Source organism: Chelmon rostratus, chromosome 18, assembly GCF_017976325.1.
Source record: "Chelmon rostratus isolate fCheRos1 chromosome 18, fCheRos1.pri, whole genome shotgun sequence".
Classification (NCBI taxonomy): domain Eukaryota; kingdom Metazoa; phylum Chordata; class Actinopteri; order Chaetodontiformes; family Chaetodontidae; genus Chelmon; species Chelmon rostratus.
The window spans coordinates 14,513,077-14,532,492 of NC_055675.1; the positions used below are offsets into that span (position 1 = coordinate 14,513,077).

At 40.8% G+C, this 19,416-nt stretch overlaps 1 protein-coding gene across 1 annotated transcript in view; it reads right to left on the reverse strand.

The window, feature by feature from the left end:
- The window catches only part of syne1a (spectrin repeat containing, nuclear envelope 1a), a 109,502-nt gene extending 95,699 nt beyond the window's left edge, over nucleotides 1-13,803 (reverse strand). The window contains exons 1-20 of the mRNA XM_041958052.1: nucleotides 13,747-13,803; nucleotides 12,968-13,051; nucleotides 10,785-10,805; nucleotides 10,413-10,505; nucleotides 9,467-9,648; nucleotides 9,111-9,307; nucleotides 8,437-8,549; nucleotides 7,843-7,878; nucleotides 6,423-6,530; nucleotides 5,856-5,993; nucleotides 5,606-5,770; nucleotides 5,235-5,347; nucleotides 4,895-5,063; nucleotides 4,601-4,697; nucleotides 2,693-2,889; nucleotides 2,064-2,228; nucleotides 1,700-1,852; nucleotides 1,182-1,325; nucleotides 851-1,027; nucleotides 105-263 (exon numbers count right to left, since the gene is read on the reverse strand). Coding sequence (XP_041813986.1) covers nucleotides 105-263; nucleotides 851-1,027; nucleotides 1,182-1,325; nucleotides 1,700-1,852; nucleotides 2,064-2,228; nucleotides 2,693-2,889; nucleotides 4,601-4,697; nucleotides 4,895-5,063; nucleotides 5,235-5,347; nucleotides 5,606-5,770; nucleotides 5,856-5,993; nucleotides 6,423-6,530; nucleotides 7,843-7,878; nucleotides 8,437-8,549; nucleotides 9,111-9,307; nucleotides 9,467-9,648; nucleotides 10,413-10,505; nucleotides 10,785-10,805; nucleotides 12,968-13,051; nucleotides 13,747-13,788 — 2,553 coding nt within the window. The 5' untranslated portion in view covers nucleotides 13,789-13,803. The remainder of the gene's footprint in view (nucleotides 1-104; nucleotides 264-850; nucleotides 1,028-1,181; nucleotides 1,326-1,699; nucleotides 1,853-2,063; nucleotides 2,229-2,692; nucleotides 2,890-4,600; nucleotides 4,698-4,894; nucleotides 5,064-5,234; nucleotides 5,348-5,605; nucleotides 5,771-5,855; nucleotides 5,994-6,422; nucleotides 6,531-7,842; nucleotides 7,879-8,436; nucleotides 8,550-9,110; nucleotides 9,308-9,466; nucleotides 9,649-10,412; nucleotides 10,506-10,784; nucleotides 10,806-12,967; nucleotides 13,052-13,746) is intronic.
- Nucleotides 13,804-19,416: the final 5,613 nt, after the last annotated feature.

The window sequence follows — 19,416 nt, forward strand, 5'->3', positions numbered from 1 at the left end:
TTTGATGTTCTTGTAATCTCATTAATATAATCAGCGTTGCGGGTAATGCAGTGCCTGTGTGGCATTCTGGTATGTGTACGTGTGTATCTATGTTTAACACTAACCTGTGCTGAGCCCTGTATTTCAGTCACTCTCTTTTGCAGCAGGGACAGGTCAAAGTTTCGGAGCACCTTGCTGGTGGAGAGTGCCCTCTGCAGGGTGTGGTGATTCCTCTCAATCACTGACAGACAGCGTTTACAGCTTTGCTGCTGGTTTAACAAATCCTGTGGAAATTGTAAAAAAAATATATGAGGTGTATTCATAATGATGTGGTCAAAAATGTTTCGTGTTCATTATCATCATTATTCTTATTATTATTATCATTATATCAGCAATTTCCTTCCAACCAGACATAAAGGTTGTAGTAAAAACAGGTTGTAAAGAAGAGAGCAGATATATATATATTTGAACATAGACCAGCAGGGACACAGACAAATCAAATATGTACGTACAAATGAAGAAAATGTATTTTTTTTACACCCCGAGTCTTATTTTTGTAGATTTTGTCATCATTGCTTTTGATCACATATTGCTCACCAATCTCATTCTCAACTTACATTAGTGATTAGACAATCTTTGAATAAATCCCCAGTTTAAACAAATTATCTGAAACACTAACTAACTATCTAACTAACTAACTATCTAACTAACCATGATATATGTCAATTGCACTGTAAACTGACTGTGTGCAGAAAGGCAGGATGATGACCAAAACTACTAAAATAAGACACTTGTTGTAAAAGCCAGAATTTTCCTTTAACCAATCAGGTAACCATTTAAGTTATGTCTATTCAGTGTCATCTTGTCTAACCTGCCACTTTTGTTTTTGCTGGCTCTGTGTTTGCGTGTCTGAGTCTCTAGCAGCAGAAGTGATGCGACTGGCCCGCTCCAGGGCTTGGTAAAATGCAGTGATGTGTTTCTCCATCTCCTCCAACAGCGGTAGAAGGACATGACATTCCCTCACAAGGGAGGGACACCGCTCTCTCACCTGGAGACAATTAATACAGGGAATTAAAGAATGACAAAGAAAGTGTCAAATAATGTATGATTAGAATATAAAAAAGACTCACCAAAGAGGCAACATGAGTGTGTTGCTAACAAAGAAAGACTTGAGATAGATTTCATGGTACTTGTCATGTTACCTTACTCAGCTGACTTTTGGCTGTTGCCATAGTTGCCATGACCCTGGCACCCTCATCCTGTGGCGCATCCTTGGCAAGGAGCTGAGCACTACGGGCAGCCAACTTGTATTGTGTCTCCATGGCAACAACCTTTTGCTTGGTATTCTGAGATGACAAGTGGAGGCAAAAGGTCATCTTAGACATTCTTAAACTGAAGGCACTTTCATCAAAACTATATGTGACATGGTGGTCTGCAGCTCCGACTTCTAAACAACAGAGCGATAAAGCTTTTAGTAATTCTTTATTAAGTTTTAAGGGGGGAAATTCACTCGGAAATAAAACAACTGGGACACATAATGAAATTATTTTCTGTAGTGTGTTCCTCACTGGGGAGTTAGCTGTTTTCTAATGTGCCCCAATGCCAAAATCCTTCTAAACATCAAAATGTGCTATTATGTACCTTGGAACTGAGTAATTTAAATCCTGCTTGTGATTCAGTAAGTACTGAGACATCAGGGTTGTTGTAATGCCTTTCTCACCTCCACATCCTGCAGAAAGGTTCTAACGTTGAGGAAAGACACCTGGACAGGAGCACTGAGCTTGGCCTCTGCTGTGTCCAGCAGCTCTTTAAGGGCCGACACAGCCTTTAGATGATCTTTCCTCCACTTATCCAGTTCATCTGCATGGGCATACTGCAGCAAAGGAAAGAATATACAAACTTCAGGATTGATTTTACTGAGAGATATACAGGACTCAACCAAGGCCTGGGTCAAATAGTTCCACACATTCAAAAACTTGAACTTCCTTGAAACTAATTTTATTTCACCTGGAAATACAATTTAATCAAATTCTGTTTTTTTTTCAGACATATTAGTATTTTTAGTTGCAGCTTTTTTTTGTTACTTGTTTGACTTTGAGGAAGAGGTCTCTCCATCGTCCATTCAAAAGGAGTAGCTGCTGCTTGAGATCAAGCGACACAGTCTCGTCACAGGTCTCAATGAGAAAATTCCCTGCATCGTTCATGGCTGCATGCTGATCCATCCAGTGGCTGAGATTCCTGAAAAACTCCTGCAAGAGAGACAGACTCGTTTAAAAGACAGAAAGAAACATAGGCACAAAGAAATTTAAAGAAACAAAGAACAACACAAAGAATGAGTGTCAGAAACAAAGAAAGCTACTCTAAAAAGAAACAAAGAAAGCTATTGAAAGAAAGACACAAAGAGAGGACAATAAAAAAACTGGGGTAATTAGCTGTCTAATCCTTGGTGGGGATATGAATCTGAGGTAACCATGGCAATGGGACAACTGGAATATCCTTAGTGGCTTGTTGTAAGTCAAGGAGATCATTTGATACTTGAGTGGAGACTGCTAATAGGATTCCACTTAGAAGACCAAATGCTTGAAATTGGCTGACGTACATTTGATTGCTACTACTCTGAGTCCATCAAATAAATGCATGTATGAGAGGACGCTTAATCTGTGCATAAAAAAACCCTTTAAGTATACAGTAGGGTCCAGGGTCAATCTCATACCCGTTTTATGTTTTCTGGCTGGCTCAGGGCTTCCTCTGCATCCTCCAGCCAGGCCTGTAAGGAGGCCACAGTGGCACTGTACCTCTCCCAGTTGGACAGCACCTCCTCCAGCATGCTCCTCACACTGCGCACTTCCATGGACAGACTCCTCCACTGAGTCACCACCTCCCGCATAAACCTGCGCACTCCCGTCTCGCCTTCATCCGCTGGAGGAGAGATACATCAGCTTGAACAACATCAACAATGACAGCAATTGCACCAGCTTACTGCTAGCAGTGCACTGCACATACATATACAGTGTACATTGGAGACATCATAAACATACATCATCAATATTAGAATAATGCTGGAATGATGATGGATTTTGTCTGAAGTTTAAAAGAGACCTATTCAGTCAAGGGTTTTGCAGTCAGGACAAGTTGCTCAGGGTGGCTAATAGCTAATGTTTGCAAACTTAAGATAGATATTGCTGTGTATTGTTACTGAGTCAGTCTGATGAGCTTTGGACTCTTCTGATGTTACTTTTGCACAGTATTTTAGCATTTACAGATCATATTATATACCTGTCAGTTGTGAGGGCTGTTCAGCAAAAGTTATACATAGTCTCGCTACGGGAAATGTGGTACACACATTACTAGAAACACGAGACAAAGAGCACATACAGGCTGATGGAGCTACATGCAAACATTACAAATTACAAATCTCTGACCTCAAAAACTCTCACTACAGGGAGATGTAGTATGTGCTTCTGTGCTCCATTTCATTGGTATAAACAATCTGGTCTCATAAATCCTGTGCCACAAACTATTGTCAGCCAGTGTGGGAGTGATAAATGACTCCATCGAATACAAATATCCTGTTTCAAGTACACATTAATCAGATAGTGCTAAACGTTTAAATAGAAGATAATCACACATATATCTCTGTATCCTTCTCTCCTTCCTCAGTTTGCTATAATCCTAAAATAGGGCTTTAAGAAGATCGAAATGATCTCTCATCCAGCCAATCAGAGCTGAGGGTACTAAATACCAGCCAGACTCATGCCGGTATGGTGACAGTGGGGGGCACCTCATTTGTGGGGTCGACCAATCAAACCTCAAATGTCCTGATTTCTTGCCACACCTCACTTCTCTGCTCTGCATACCCTAAAGCAGCACAACCCTGAAACTTAATGAAACCAACAAGCTAGCTCAGTTTGCGCCGAGAGACCTGCAGAAGTGGAGCAGCCCCTAACTAGCAAATGGGGTCGTATTCCCCACTGAGAGCTGGGAGTGGAGGAACCTCATTTAGCTGTAGCCTGCAGACTCTCCCCTTCTACCAAGCTGTAAAACCAGACAGTGGCAGACTGAGCAGCTGGAAGAGAAAACCTGATTGGTTATTGAGTTGTTGACAGGGGAGCATAAAGTTGAGATATGTGTACAATACTGAAATATCTAGTGCTGCTCAATTTCAAATAAAAGCAAGCATGTAAAGGACAAGAATACAATTAGTTTTGGACTATTATGACAACTGTGATGTAATATACATTTATAAACGCGAAGAGATTTTGCCATACCATTTACTCCAAGACATCTATCCCTTTAATTTTCTGGTTGTGTTAGACTAACGTGGGCAATGATTGCAAATCAATGAACAGGACTGCTTCACTGCAATATTGGATTTTGGCATGTAAATTACTGAGTACCTTAATTTGTCAAATATTGGCCAAAAACATTCCCACTGGCTATTTTACACACATTTTGTTCCTCTTTGCTGCATCCAAGGTCAAGGTAACAACTTTAAGCTCAATTTTTCAATTCATTGTTCAGAAAAATATATATCACAACATAGCAATATCATGACATGAAATCACTTAGACCTTCATCGAGGATCAAATCGTACATTTTTGTAAACATTTTGACTTCTCACCTGAGCTGTCAGTGTTGACGTAGGCCTCAGCAGAGTGTTTCAGGGACTGGAATAATGTCTCGTAATTTTCAAAGAAATGCTGCTTCTCCACAAACGACTGATGAAGACAGAATCAAATAGGAAAATAATACCACCACATGTGATGTGACAATGATGAGAGTAACATCACAATGGTTATGCAGCAATACAATTAGTACCCATAAACAATGTAGAGGGAATATTTTTATAACCTTATGACTATCCAATAATAACCATAAAACAAACAAAAAGAAACAATAGAGCAAAAAAACTTACAACGTAGTCGTGGAGCATCAGTTCCACGGACTCTTGTCGGCCATATTTTATGATCCAGGATCTGAGCTTGGACTCGGCTAGAGTGAGGAAGGCCTGCATGTTGTGTTTGTTCTCCAAGAATTCCATCCTAGCCAAATGCATACTAGAAGATGTAGAAACAAAGTTCATCCTAAAAAGACAAAGATTTGGACAAAGGATATAAGACCATTAGTTTGACTCACACATTCTGCCAGAATGTGAAATCATGCCATGTGAGGTAGAAATACAGAACAATAACATGTCGCTGTCTTGTCTGTTTTTGTATTACTGCCTGTGGTACTCAGACTTGCTTGTTCACTACCTCTCAGCCATGTCTTGGAGCTGGTCTGGGGGAACAGGGACTCCATCAACACTTCTGTCTTTATGGATCCTCAGAAAGACCTGCTGGTGACTCTCCAGGCTCTTCAACACATCCTGCACAGTATGAACACATACAGCACATGAACAAAGAAAAGCAAACAAGTATTTGTAAAGATTGAACAGAATTTTTTTTTAGAACAATTAAAATATTCCGTGCTAGTGGTGTACTTCTCTCAATACTGGATTTTTTTGATGTGGCTTAGTCTGCCACTGATCTATCCAACACCTTTACAATTATTTATATTTGCACACCATATCTGCCCTTTGGTTTTTTTGGCAGTGTGCCTCTCCTGTCTATGGCTCCAGGCTAACCTTGTGCTGCTCCAGAGCTCTGTGGACAGTGTTAGCCGTCACATCATGTGCCTGCTGGATGGTGATCTCTTGTCGTAGGGCTCCTTCAGCCTCATGCAGCCATGCCCCCACGACATCCAGAGGAGCTGGCAGAGACCTGTCCAGCTGCAGATGCCAGTCCAGCAGCTGAAATGCAGAACACAGTTGAGGGGTCAAACTGAGAAAAATGTGACTGTCCAGCTCATTGCAAGGTGCCTCCTGCTTCTCTCACCCTATTAGAAACTCTTTCCCAGGCCTGTTTGACCAGAGCCTGATCCACAGTCAGTATCCCATCCTTCTGAGTGGACTGCAAAGCTCCCTCCACCTGCTTCCTCCTCATCTCCAGCTGGACACGCAGACTCTTGAAAGCCTGAAAAGAAAGAAGGGAAATGTGCTCCGATTTCACAGCTCTTCACAGCAAGTATGTCCAAAAATGTTCAAGTCACAGTATACAGACATGAGAACAAGTGCTCTCTAATGGGTTACACCCTCTTCCCACTGGTATCTAATCAAGCCCCCATAAAATCTGTGGCTAACCGCCCCTGAATTCTGTTCCTCTCTCTGTCTTCAGATTCTCAGACTCTTCTGAGTAATGTGCAAAGAAAATGGGGATATCCCACATGCTGCTGAATATGGAAAGTATCCCTAGGCTTGGTGGAATAAGCCAGATTGACTGAAAATATGACGGCTGCAGTCTGATCCCCACAGTGTAATGCCACTGATTAAGCTAATAATAGGAGCGTCTGTGCCCAGTTTAAACTGCACACACACCCAGACGCGCACACACACACACACTAACCTGGTACTGTTGAGTGAGATTGCCCTCAGTCTCCTGGGCCTGTATTGCGTCTCTCTCCAGCTGGTCGAGCCACATTTTGAGCTCCCTCAGGCTCTTTCGCTGCTCTCTCTAGGAGGCCGGGATGGTGGAGGGGCATGGGGGCGAACAACGGGTGGAAAGATGGACGTGGAAATTAGAAAGTGCAAAGGGGAAATTAACAACAGGACAAAAGCATGTAAAGAAGGGGGGAAAATGAAAGATGGAGAGAAAAATGATTGACCCGAGAGACGTTGGAGGGATTGATGAGGGGACGGAGGGAGGAAGAGGGTGACAGAGAGGACATGTACTGTTAAACATGTGTTCTCCTAATCCTCTGTGTCTCCCCTGTAGGACAAAACGTCAAAAAACCACAGCTGCCAAAAACACTCAGCTTAAACAGGGTACTTTGTCTAAGACCCCCTACTAACATTTCATTGGATTTTAAGTAACCATGACGACAATACTATGCTGCTCAAAATCTTGTGAGATAGTCTTTTCAGTTTGAGAGCTGTTCACTCGTGGTCTATTCAGATTTTCACTTATCACGATCCTGTATGGATTTCAAACTTTATTCTTTATGACAGCTTAAGACATTAAAATGGATTAAGCTAATTTCAAAGGGACTTTTATCTGTTATATTGTTCTTGCCACAATTTATGCAAATCATTGTACAACCAGTTCCAGTGCCTATTTGTTTTATAAAATAACACTTTTGTCATTTTTATGTGAAATCACAATGGCCAATTGACCTTCATTCAATGAAAGAGAATATTCAGGACAAACATTGGCATATTATCAAGAAGTGTTGACAAAGAACAAAGCAGGTGTGAAACATAACAACCATCAAAAGCCTAATCAGCGCTGTAAGACAACAAAACACAGTCCAACGCAGAAAGCAAGTGGTTAGCGCGGCTTTACAGCACATCACAGCTCCTGACACCATTAACCTTAAAAACAGGCAAGCTCTATTCACAAGCTTTCCATCAAATACGCTGTATCAATGCACACTGCCAATGCCAGAGGCTTTCATTGTCATGCTAATGGAACCAGGAGCCATAGCGCTAGGTGGTAACGTTAATAAATGGTAATATCACGTCTTATTATACTGGACTTCCTTTTGTTATCATGCCTCAGAAACCCTGCGGCAGGAACATCACATCAGGTCAGATACAGAGCCAATATTAGCATATGGGCTCTATTTTGACATGGAAAACCAGTGTTTAATCTCACCCATACACTGTACAGTAGGCAGTGATACTGTAATCCAATAGAAGAGCCAGAAAAATAAGCATTAATCGCATTTATATGGAAACCATGAATGTGCATGGGTGCTAATTGCATTGAGCTGCGGGAAATGATGGAAAACCTGCCCCTGGGACCTTTAAGTTACTATATAACCTACCTCCAACATTTCCTCTATATCGCGAGGGGCAAGACCCTGCTGTAGGACAGAGGCCAGCACAACAACCACAGGAAAGCAGTCACCACACAAAAACCCCAGAGAGAGAAAGACAAGGAGAGACACAAAGAGAGAGAGATGTGCAACAAAGAGAGACACAAAATAGGCAAGACACTGCCAGACCTGAGTCACATGACAAGTGAAATGTGTTTGTTTTAACCTACTTTGAATAGGGAACAGGTGGTGGTTATGGCATCAGAACATTTTAGAAAGCATTAAGCACGTTTCAGAATAAAGAAATTTGCTGTAATTGCTCTGACTTTTACATTACTTGGCCACAAAGAAAGCCAAACCCACCTCTCACTTATATAGGTTAAAACAAGCATCAAACAGTATTGAGAAAGCTCCAGCTGTGCACACTTCACTTCAACACTAATCAAACGAAGACAAAATGCCATCTATATACAGGATATGTCACGGCTGACAGTGGACACAGTAACTGTGACATCTGAAGAGAAAGACAAACACACAGGATGCAGAAAGAGAAAACGGAATGAATGGCGTATCCAGACTCAGATACATTTGACAGCTGGTTACCTCTTCTTCTTGCTGTCTGTCTGAGTTGCTCTGCTTTCGTTCAGGATGATGCTTCAGGAACTGGGCTACATATGTCATAATGGATTTCTCATCTGGCTTGTCAACATCAACGTCTGAGAAGGGAACCAAATGAATGTAATTAGATGTCATATCAAGATGAGGTCAGCTGGTAATTCTTGTCTCACAGAGGAGAATAACTGGAATTAAAAACAATCCATTTAACTTATATCTGTTTAGAAACTGAAACCTGAAATGAAAACAACCTTCAGCACCACAGATCGGTGTCCAAGTTTAGTTTGGAGGTTCCACCATGCTGAATCTCATGGCCTAATGGACCTTAATTATAGTGATGTCAAGCTTGATTTGTCAGGGTTCATAGTGAAGGACAGGCGTGAAGGGGCACAGATGGTGTTTGGAAGTGACACTGAGGTGCACATCTGATGCTATGATAAATGCTTCAATTGTATTTCAGTATTCAACAAACAAAAAACAGCTCTACGTGATGAAAAGCTACTATTATTATAAATTGAGTGAGTAAAACAAAAAGTCAGATTATTTTCAAAAGACTGTAGAATTAATTTGCTGATGTGTTGTTATTTCAAACCAAGACCCATTCAGTTGAGTTTCCACCAATTTAATGACAAGAAAGAAAGAAGGCAGAAAACGTCATTTACCTTCTGGGTCAAGAAGTTGTGGAATACCAAGCTCTGTCTCAGCCAGTAAGAAGGCTTCCTGCAGATTGTCTCGGTTGGGCCTCCTCCATACATGCTCCATGTCAACTAGGTTGGGCCGAAGGGCATGGATGACAGCAAAGAAGGCTAACCCTGTGCGCCAACTGGGGCCAAAGTCCTTCACCTCCAAACCCAGACGTCTAGAAAGAATACATTACAAACTTCAAAGCCGACGAAAAAGGCATATTAGGTTTAAGAGAAGATGTCATCAGATTTTCACATTTCTCTAACGGTTTAGTGCATTTTTTATGTTCAGTTTTGAAGAGCAAGACAATTAACTAGTAAAGGAGGCTTCATACTTGGTGGCTGTGTGCTGGACCCATCTAAGTAGGGCCTTTCTGGCTCCGCCCTGCAGAGGTGGGAGAGATTTTCTTTTGACAGGTGGGCTGGTGGTCTCAGTGCTGCTGGTAGAGCTGTCCAGTGAAGAAGTGCTGCTGGACAAGGCCTGAAGTGCTGGTATGCTACTGGTCAGCTCCTCAATCTGAAAAGAAGGTTTTGGGCACTTGAAAACATTGGTCCATATACTGTTGAGCGTTAATGTTATGCACCACCCAGAAATACTGTATTTTCCTGTGCAGAACTGAAATGTACGGCTGTGCACGCACAGTCTTAATCTCGTTTCTTTACTCTACAGTCTGTCGCTCACAACTCAATCCATCAAATCCATAAACATCACTGTGAAATGAAATACATCAATGTGTCACACAATGAATAAGTACATTTTGTACATTGTATATTTTCTTTATCTACTATCCTGAAGTTTGCTGGAACAGCAGGCATGTCCATGTGCTGATGTTGCTAAGAGACTTCAGTATTGTGATTAAGTTGTTGTTGATCTGTGCATGTCTGAAGTCCCTGTGGTAGCAACTGCTTTGCTTTTGGAAGATTGATTTTCCCATTTCTCTATTGTTCAAGTTGCTTAGCTTTTTGCAAGCTAGAAAAAAGACATATTTTTAGCTTCCTGCTTAAGGAAGCTAAAAAGCAATGCCAATTTCCAACATTAAACTGATCAGGCTTTTGCGTGTTTCTTATTGGATTGGCAGCCATGTAGTTGTTAATTTGAAGTATTAGTTGTGAGCTATTAGTGGTGATTTAATGACATCATTAATTTTCACACAAAACTTAGCACCCACTTTCTTCTCTTTGCTTTGTCTCATTGTTGGATTTTCAAATTTAAACATCTTGAATTATCCACATTGCATTTACTAATCTGATTAATGGCACTTAATGTAAATGTAATGTTACCTGAAAATAGAGGATGATGGTCCAAACCAACCCCAATACAATTGATGGCCGTCCATCAACAATGTCTGTGGAGTTGATGTTCACTAGCTTGATCTGTGTCAAAACACGATATCCAATATTTCAGTTTCTCATAACAGGACCTATTAATTCCAGATTTCAATCAATTCCAATTTCTCTGCTTACACTGAACTATAATCTTAGACATATGGATTAAGCACACATAATTCCCCTAGATCTGGTAACTCCATATGTTTGTACAAAATGAACAATACAGTATGAGCATAATCCTCAGAACTACTGGGTGCAGATAATGCTGACCATATCTATTCTATGTCCTGAACGAACTAGTGTAATGACGTTATGAATACTGACCGGAGATCCTCTGTAGGCAGACTGGAGGGCAAACAAAAAAGGAGGAAGAAGAAGAAGAAGAAGAAGAAGAAGAAGAAGAAGAAGAAGAAGAAGAAGAAGAAGAAGAAGAAGAAGAAGAAGAAGAAGAAGAAGAAGAAGACAGACAGACAGACAGACAGACAGACAGACAGACAGACAGACAGACAGACAGACAGAGAGAGAGAGAGAGAGAGAGAGAGAGAGAGAGGCATTTAGAGGTATATTGGATGTGTCTGATTGAAGGAGGGTGCCTCATTGACTGAGAGATAGCAGATATTGTAGCATCTCTGAGGTGAGATAACTTGAGTGGTTGGCTGAGAGCAGAGATCTATCACGACTACACAGGCAACAGGGATTATATCCAGCAGAGATGGACAGGCAGAGAGTCATATAGGGGGAGAGTGTGGCAAAGAGAAGAGCAAGAAAAGGGAGAGAGAGAGAGGGCTGTATATACTGATATGAAGAAGCATTCTATATTATCACACAGAGGGTTATATTACTGAGGCGCTGCAGCACAACAGGTCATCATATGGTAATACACGGCACTCTGTATAAGAGAACATGCATGGGGGAAGAGATTGAGGTCTGGCGGGGGCAGCGTGGAGAAGTGCGGGATAGTGGCTGATAAGAATACATGCAATACACAGTTTCATATTAGAAAACACAGCAGGTTATCCCAGCAACTCAACACAGGGGTGTGAACCTGGGATGGTTAATGGAAGTGTTTTGCGCAACGACAACACACACTGGCAAAAAGAACACAGGTGACCATAAAGTAGTACTTGCACTGGTACAGACCATGGGTAGATAAGCAGTATAGTTGACATAATTTAAATTAGTCACTAACGTTTTTGATAATTGATTGTTTAAGTCATTGATGAAGCCAAAACGCCAACCGTTTGCTGGTTTGAGGCTCTCAAAAGTGAGGATTTGCTACTTTCCTTTGTCTTGTATTGTTATAATGGGAATATGTTTAGATTTTGTGATAAAGATAAAGCAAGAAATCTGAAGCTGTCATATTGGGCTCTAGAAAATTTTGATTGGAATTTTTCTCTATTTTCTGATTTAAAAAAAGTCAAGGGATTGATTAATAAAGAAAATAATTGTTAGTTGGAGACCTAAGTGACATTATAGCTAAGGGTTTGAAAGTCCTGGTTAAATTATATATATTACAGGGTTTCAACAGTTCACGGCACATTCATGTTTTTTTTGACACAGACACAAGAGAGAAACGCGACATAAAGCAATTGGACCTCTGAAGCTAAATGTGAACACAGTCTAGACATACATCAGGTTTACACACAGAGCATATTTACATTAAATTTTGTACACACATAGATTTACGCAGTCACACACACACACACACACACACATATATACAGCAAGAGTGCCCACTGACGTCTCATCTCCAGACTGCAGATTACTGGTGTAGGATTTATGGTTTTAACCCTGTCACACATGAGGAAGACAAATCAATGTCCCTGCAGACACCAGCTCATACTTGCGGCTTTATTTATGTATATCCAAGGACGAGCTGGGTGAAGCTTTGGAAACGTATTTACTAATCTCACAGAGGGGCAGTTGATGCAGTTAGATGATTAAATCCAAAACCACATTTAAAATTTTGTAATATGTAATTCTGTCAATGAGCTGGGAAAAGAAATTGCAAAACATGTTGGTTTTTTAAATGAAGAGATGGGAGCAAGAAAACTGGAAAGTACTAATATCATGAAGTGCAGAAGGTGTGGTGTGACAAGCACGGATCAGTTGAAGTGATAGAATTAGTTAAGTCAAAGTCCAATAATTACATTCTCATTGATCTTTTGATCATCAATAGGCAGCCAAACAAATGAAATGAATCTGAACAATCAAAACGTGAACAAAGTCAGGAAAAATATATTAAGGCCTGTGCTTGAATTTCTGATTTTATTTTTCATTTGTGTACTCCAAGTCTTTGCAGGGATGGGAAAAAGAGCATATTGGTTTTGGGGGAGGCGGTGTGGGAAGGTGGAGCGAGTGAGAGGCGGGGACGAAGGGGAAACAGGTCACATAAGGTCAAGATTCAATGTTTGTACCCACGAGGCAGCAGCTGAGCAGGGAGAGCAGCAGGAGGGGTAAAACTGAGAAGGAAAAAAAAACATTAAAAGAAGGCGCTGAACTCTTACCTTCCTACCCTCAAGGAAGTTGAGAGCTGTACCGATGTTGGCGACCCAGTGGATCCTCTTTAGCTTCTTGCCCTGCTCACATGCCTGGAAGGAATAAGGTGAACAATGGAGATGGAAAGAAAGAAATGGAGAAATAGAGAAAGAAACAGATAGTGAGGATAAAGTAAAATGATACAATTAAAAACAGGGTAAGGTATTTTGCTACAGCACAAGTATGGGAATTAGTATAGTGCAGATGCTATCGGCAAACACAGATACTGTTAAAAAGAATAAATGAGAAAATCAGGAATAAATTGAGAAAGACAGTGATGTCCAATCAGAGCCGTCTTTGGCTATAAACAACCGGATCAATAGGACAAAGACGGCTTAGACCTAAGGCAATATTGGCAGAGTAAAATCCTCAAGATGTGTGTGTATGTCTTTGTCTTTGTTGTGTACGTGAACTATGATCTGTCCTTGTTAATCGGGGCTTTTCTATTCCATTCAAACATCCCAATAAAAGCCGATCAATGAGCATTTCCATATAACTGTGTCTCATTTCACATGCACTGCATTAGGTCTGTAGCTCTTTTGAAATTTGTCAAAAACCATTTATATCAGCACTGATTGTTATATAGTTATATAAACCATTACAAACGGCCGAATCTCTCTGTTATTTGCCCAGTCGGACCCTTGTTAAATCAGATCAAGTTAAACTTTAATCCAGAAAGATCAGAGGATATGAAGTGTTTGAAGTCTGTGGCCAAATCACATGCTGTAGAGCTGACCACGAGACTCACCAGTTTTTGTCCAGAGAGGACTTCCAGCAGGGCCAGCAGCATCACACCATCCTTGATGTCCTCAAACAGGTCTGTCACCACCAGAGGCGGGACACGCTATATGACAAAACAAGCATACCCATGAGCCTTTGTTGGCAAAATGCTTTTGACTTGAGTCTTTCTAAACAATATCTTTAAACAAGGACAAAGAAATGGTAAAAGTTTTGGCTTTTGACACTAAAACTTCCTAATTTTTCTGGGAGCATTCTTATGCTGTGCAAGAGACACTTCTAAATAGGTGCCTGCTTCCTAGGCATAATTAGTTACATACACTCACTGTCTACATAAACACTGCATGCCATAAACTCACACAAAGCTTTCTCAGTTTTCTTGGAATGCAAAAACCTGGGATTTAAGCCTTAATAGCTCAAGCAATGTACATGAAACTATGAGGCAAGATGTGGTTTTTCTGAACATAATCCTTCTCTAAGTGGCACAGCGCATAATAAACCAGAATACAATAAATGTATTACACTGTAAGATGTTCATTTCAACTTGTGAAACATAGATGAAGGAAATCATCGTAAAAAATGTTCTTGAAGCCTCAAAAGAGTTTGTCTGTGCCAAGTATTACTGACAGCCAGAGTCAGCCATAAGCAGAGGCTCAGCAGGCTCTGAATGAGGTCTTCAAATCCTAAAATATGCTGATGATTTCAAACTGTATCCTTCTCATTGACTGCCTCCCTGACCTGACACAGACTTGTAGACTTGGGGAAATCCACATATCTCTGTTTCTTGCCGGCGCCACATCAAGGATTTCTCTTAAACCACAGTCACATGCTGGGGCTGAGGAGAGGTTTAGAGGGGGGAAAGCATTCAGACGAGCGAGCCATTCACAGGGAGATTAGCGGCAAAGAGAGTGAGGGAGAAAGAGACGCGAGGAGAGGCGGAAGCGCAGATGTGTGCACGGGTGTGTCTGTGTTAGCACGTGCAAGTGGAGTGTGTGTGTGTGTGGTGTGAGAGAGAAAAACATACAACCCTCAACCACTCGGATACGCGAGACGGGTATAATTGAGTCGAAAGAGTGGCGGCGAGAAAAACGATAGAAGGCAAAGAGAGAAGGGACACTAACCTCGCGCCTTTCAAAATTAATTAGCAAATACAGTAGCTCTTCTCACTAATTCCTCTTCTAATGTCATTTCATGGCTTGGATATTAGAATGTACAGACAGCACTTGTGGCCCTATCATAAAGCGACAGAAGAAACACTTACAAAGAGCCCTTCAAATGCATAAATTATACCATGAGCTAATTGAAGTTAAATTTACCTATTTGTTCATTATAATCCTAAAGCTAATGAGGAAATTTCTGACTAATTACAAAATAAGAAACTCATATCCATTTCCTCTGCTCAGCCGCATAAGCTAAAAAAAATAAATCAAGGGCTTAATGAGCTAATTACATATGAGTGTCTGGGCCATAATTGATTGTGAGCAGAGGAGTTTCTGGATGTGCGCCTGTCTGTGCTCTCATGTTATTCCCTTGGTATGCTTGACTCAGTGGATTCCAAAGGATCAACAGCATGGAAGACAGTGGGAGGGGCAAAAACAAAGAGGAGACAGAGCGGTTTCACTTTGAGTTGCAATACATCCAGTTTGAAGGAACAACTGACGCCAGATCCCTATTGTCCAAATCTTTTAAAAGTAATCAGCAAGCTTCTGACAGAGCATTATTTGGACATAAAAGCAACGATGTGAAAAACTTTTAAAATCACAGTAAGTAATATTATATTTGGGCAAACTGCTACATAAACTTATGCACAGGATGAATGTCTCTTTAAAGCACTTTTAGCTGCCAGCAAGAAAACCGTCACACGGAAATGGCTGCATGCAAACCCTGCAACAAAGGATGACTGGACTGCAATTGTTGATAAAATAAATTGTTTGGAGAAATCTATCTTTGTCCTAAGGCTATGATATGAGCAATATGTAAAATACTGAAAAAACCCACTATATATATGTCTGCCGATAAGACATATACCATTAAAAGGCCCTGTTCCTATATTGTACTTTCCATGTCAACCCATGCATTTGCTTTAAAATATCAATAGAAATAAAGCAGCATAAAGCTCTTTGGCTTCATTTGTTATTTCATGGTGGAGAACAAAAGAATGAGTGTACCCTACTGAAATTAAATGCTAAATTTAGCATGCTAACATACTCACAATTACAGTGCTAACACGGTAATGTTTAGCAGGTATAAATTCCACTATTTTCAGCATCTTAGTTTACACTTGCTAATTAGGGTTAAACAAAAAGTACAACTGGGGCTGATGGGAATGCCATCAGTTTTGGAAGTATGTATTCAAAAACAAAAAAACCATTGTCCAAGTATTGGACAAATTGAAATTTTGACAAGACGGTAGATGAGAAGTCAGAAAAATCAACAAAGTCATTGCGATTCATCACGGTGGGAACAGGTACGTCTGCCGCATTTAGTGCCAATCCATCTAGCAGAGGTAGAAAGAAGGGGGTGGATGGGAGCTGTGGAGCTTCACTTTACTGCTGCTGTAATCTTTAAGAACACTTGGTTCACTGATTACTTTACTAAAGCTGTTTGCGTGGAAAATGCCTGAGCAGCGATGAGACCTCTGCTGCTCACGCCGGCCACACTGTAATTAAGCTTTAACCTTCTCAGAAAGGATTTGTCAAAATGGAAACTTGGGGCCCGCTCACTGAATTCACCCCCCTTGTCACTCCACTGCAGTGCAGGGAGCAACTTTGAACCCTGATACTTGCTTGCGTGAGAACCAAAATTACACCATTCTAAGCTAAATTCACAGAAGCAATATCCTCCATTATACTATATACTGTAATTGTGGGGTCTAAACAACATTAGCCTCTATTTAAATGAAAGAAGCAACCTGCAAAAAGTACTGCCCTGCTGCTCTCCCACAGTTTGGTCTATAACTGGTGACTTAATCTGGTGAACTACTCCGAGTAATGAGAGTCATTAATCTTCTGTATAAATTACCAGCTCCAATACGTCCTCTCATAGAAACTCTTTGTCAGAGCTCATAAGACTTCTTTTGTTGTACCTGTGGAGTGGAAAAGTGAGGGGGAGGGGAGCGATAGTGAAAGGAAGCCCTCATGCCATGTCTCAACTCACCTAACGATTAATCACATACCTTTAGGCGCTGAATTAAAGACCTGTGATAACTGGAGTGGCCTAATCATCTGCATAGCCAAGGGCATGATCTATCCTTCTGAGAGCAGAGCTAAACCAACTGTTAAAGCTTCTTCCCTTTCTTTATCCTTTTGTCTGTCTGTCTCTCTCACTCATTTTTTTGGCCTAATATGTCTCTTTAACTGGTTCTTTGTAGAGTATTTCTAGATGTGAGGCAAGCCCATAAGATGGCATTTCATCTTTATTAGTCTAGAAAACAACATCTTCAAGTAATGCACCTCGTTATTACAAGAGATCTTCCAGACCAGCTGAATTGACTTTTACCCCTTACTCATCACAAAGCTCTCCGAACATTTACCAAGCTGCCATGACGACCAAGAAATTTTTGAAGACAAATATGGGCCAATCAGTGTCACTATGGCAACGTCAGGCATCAGGTGAAAGGGTAAGCAGTTTCATGATGGCGAGGGGGAGAGCAACTAATTCGATCAACGACTGTAGGCAGAGAGAGAAGCGTAGGGAACAAACACTGTTATCTCTTCCAATGGGACTGTGATAGCATCACTAATATATTGATTAGCTGAATTGGTTCATTAAGGTGAATTCAAATGGAATTTAAATGACATAAAATTAAATTTCCAGGATTTTTGTGATGCCAGCTTACTGATGTTTTTGTTGCAAGAGGTGGGCTTCAGATTCCAGTGGCCCACCAGACACTATGCTGTTGCACCCTAAAGGTATGCTATGGCAGTGGCCAGTGTATTTGGCGGTGTATTTATCTGCAGAGACCCTGTCCTCTGCCTGTATTTTCTTCTTTTCTTCTTATTTTGCTGAGTTTGGGAAGTTTCTGGGCTGCAACCTTTGGGCAGTGGGTGTGTAGCCCCCAGCCAATAACAGTGCACGGGTGAGGTGAGGACTTTATCAAAAGGTAGCAACAAGGTTCCAGAAAAGATAAGAAGCACACATCCAAGTGGAACCTCTGAAAATGGTGGACACACCAAACAAAAAAATATTGCGAATAAAGCTAGTTTCAAAACGAGAGCAAAATCTTTCAGCCACAGGCGAGCACTGAAAGAGAGAACGGCAGCGGTTAGCTCAGTAAGATTGGTTAAGAATTCATTCTCCATTACAACCAATGTAATGTTCCCATAATAGCAGCTAGCAGCGTACATGCATGCAGTGCGTTGAACCAGGGAGGACGGGACAAGTTTGAATGTTGCGTTTACAAATAATAACCGACAATACCCTGCATATTATACCTTTAAAAGAATAGTTAGATATTCGGGTAACATACTTATTTGCTTTCTTGCTCAGAGCTAGATGAAAAGGTCGATGCTAGTCTCACATGTGTATGGTTAATATGTAGTTGGAAGCAGTAGATGGCTAGCTTAGCTTAGCAAAAATACTACAGACAGGAGGAAACAGCTAAGATGGCTAAGTCTGAAGGTAATGAAATCCACCTACCAGCATTTGTAAAGCTCATTAATTAACATTTTATGCCAGACTATTTCTCTGTTTGGAGCAGATGCCAGGCAACCAGCGGAGCCTCCATGCCGGGAAATACTACAGCACATAGCCTCCTATAAAACAGCAAACTGTTGTTTTTACACTTAGGTTTCTGTATGGAACAAAATACAAGATGCAATTGTTAAATCGTAGGAATTACAGGGTTTCCCTTGTTTTCAGTCATTATGAAAGCTGAGCTGCTGGATCCAGCTAAATATGCACCATACAGATTGCATCATACAAGAATATCATCTAATTCTCAAGACAGCGTACAATTCCCAAAATGTCCTTCACGCTTTTTAATCTAGACATTTTGGAGATCCCTCTCCTCTGAGTCCTCATTCTCTTTCTGGAATGATTCAAACCCCAGCACTTTCAATGACCATGAAATAACAAGAGGGCTGTGGCTATACTCTGTTGCGTCAAGATGACTTAATAAATAAACTATGTGCTTACCTTAAACGTTATCAAAAATTCAAAGCATTTAGGTATTGGGCTGTGTGTAATTTTCTGCTGGCACGGTCCTGAAACGTGATATTTAATATTACGTCAAGGTTTATTCCCTCTAGAGTGCTTTTCAAATGAATTTTCTGCTCCACGTCACAGCGGTTCAAGGCCACCACAGCTGTCGTAATCAAATAAAAATCCTTGAGAGGAGCGTTGCAGATTGTAATAACACTTAATTGTGTTGCACTGTGCCATATTTGGCTTGTCCACCCTTTCCTGAAACACTGTTCAAGCAGTAATGGGTTAAATTGAGGAGCCTAATGCTGTATAATGCAATAATTACATGCATACGATGGCCCCTCAGCATGCAGCTGCATTAAGTGCAATTATTTAGTATAAGTTAAAGATATACTGGTGTCTAAGCTCATTGAGGAGGCAAAGGAAAGGCAGTCTCTAAATAAAAACCCCTATCAATCAACAATCTAAATTGGTCCATATTGAGATAGAGAGCTTATAGGTTACTAAGACTTAAATTACTGACAGTAGCTTGCAG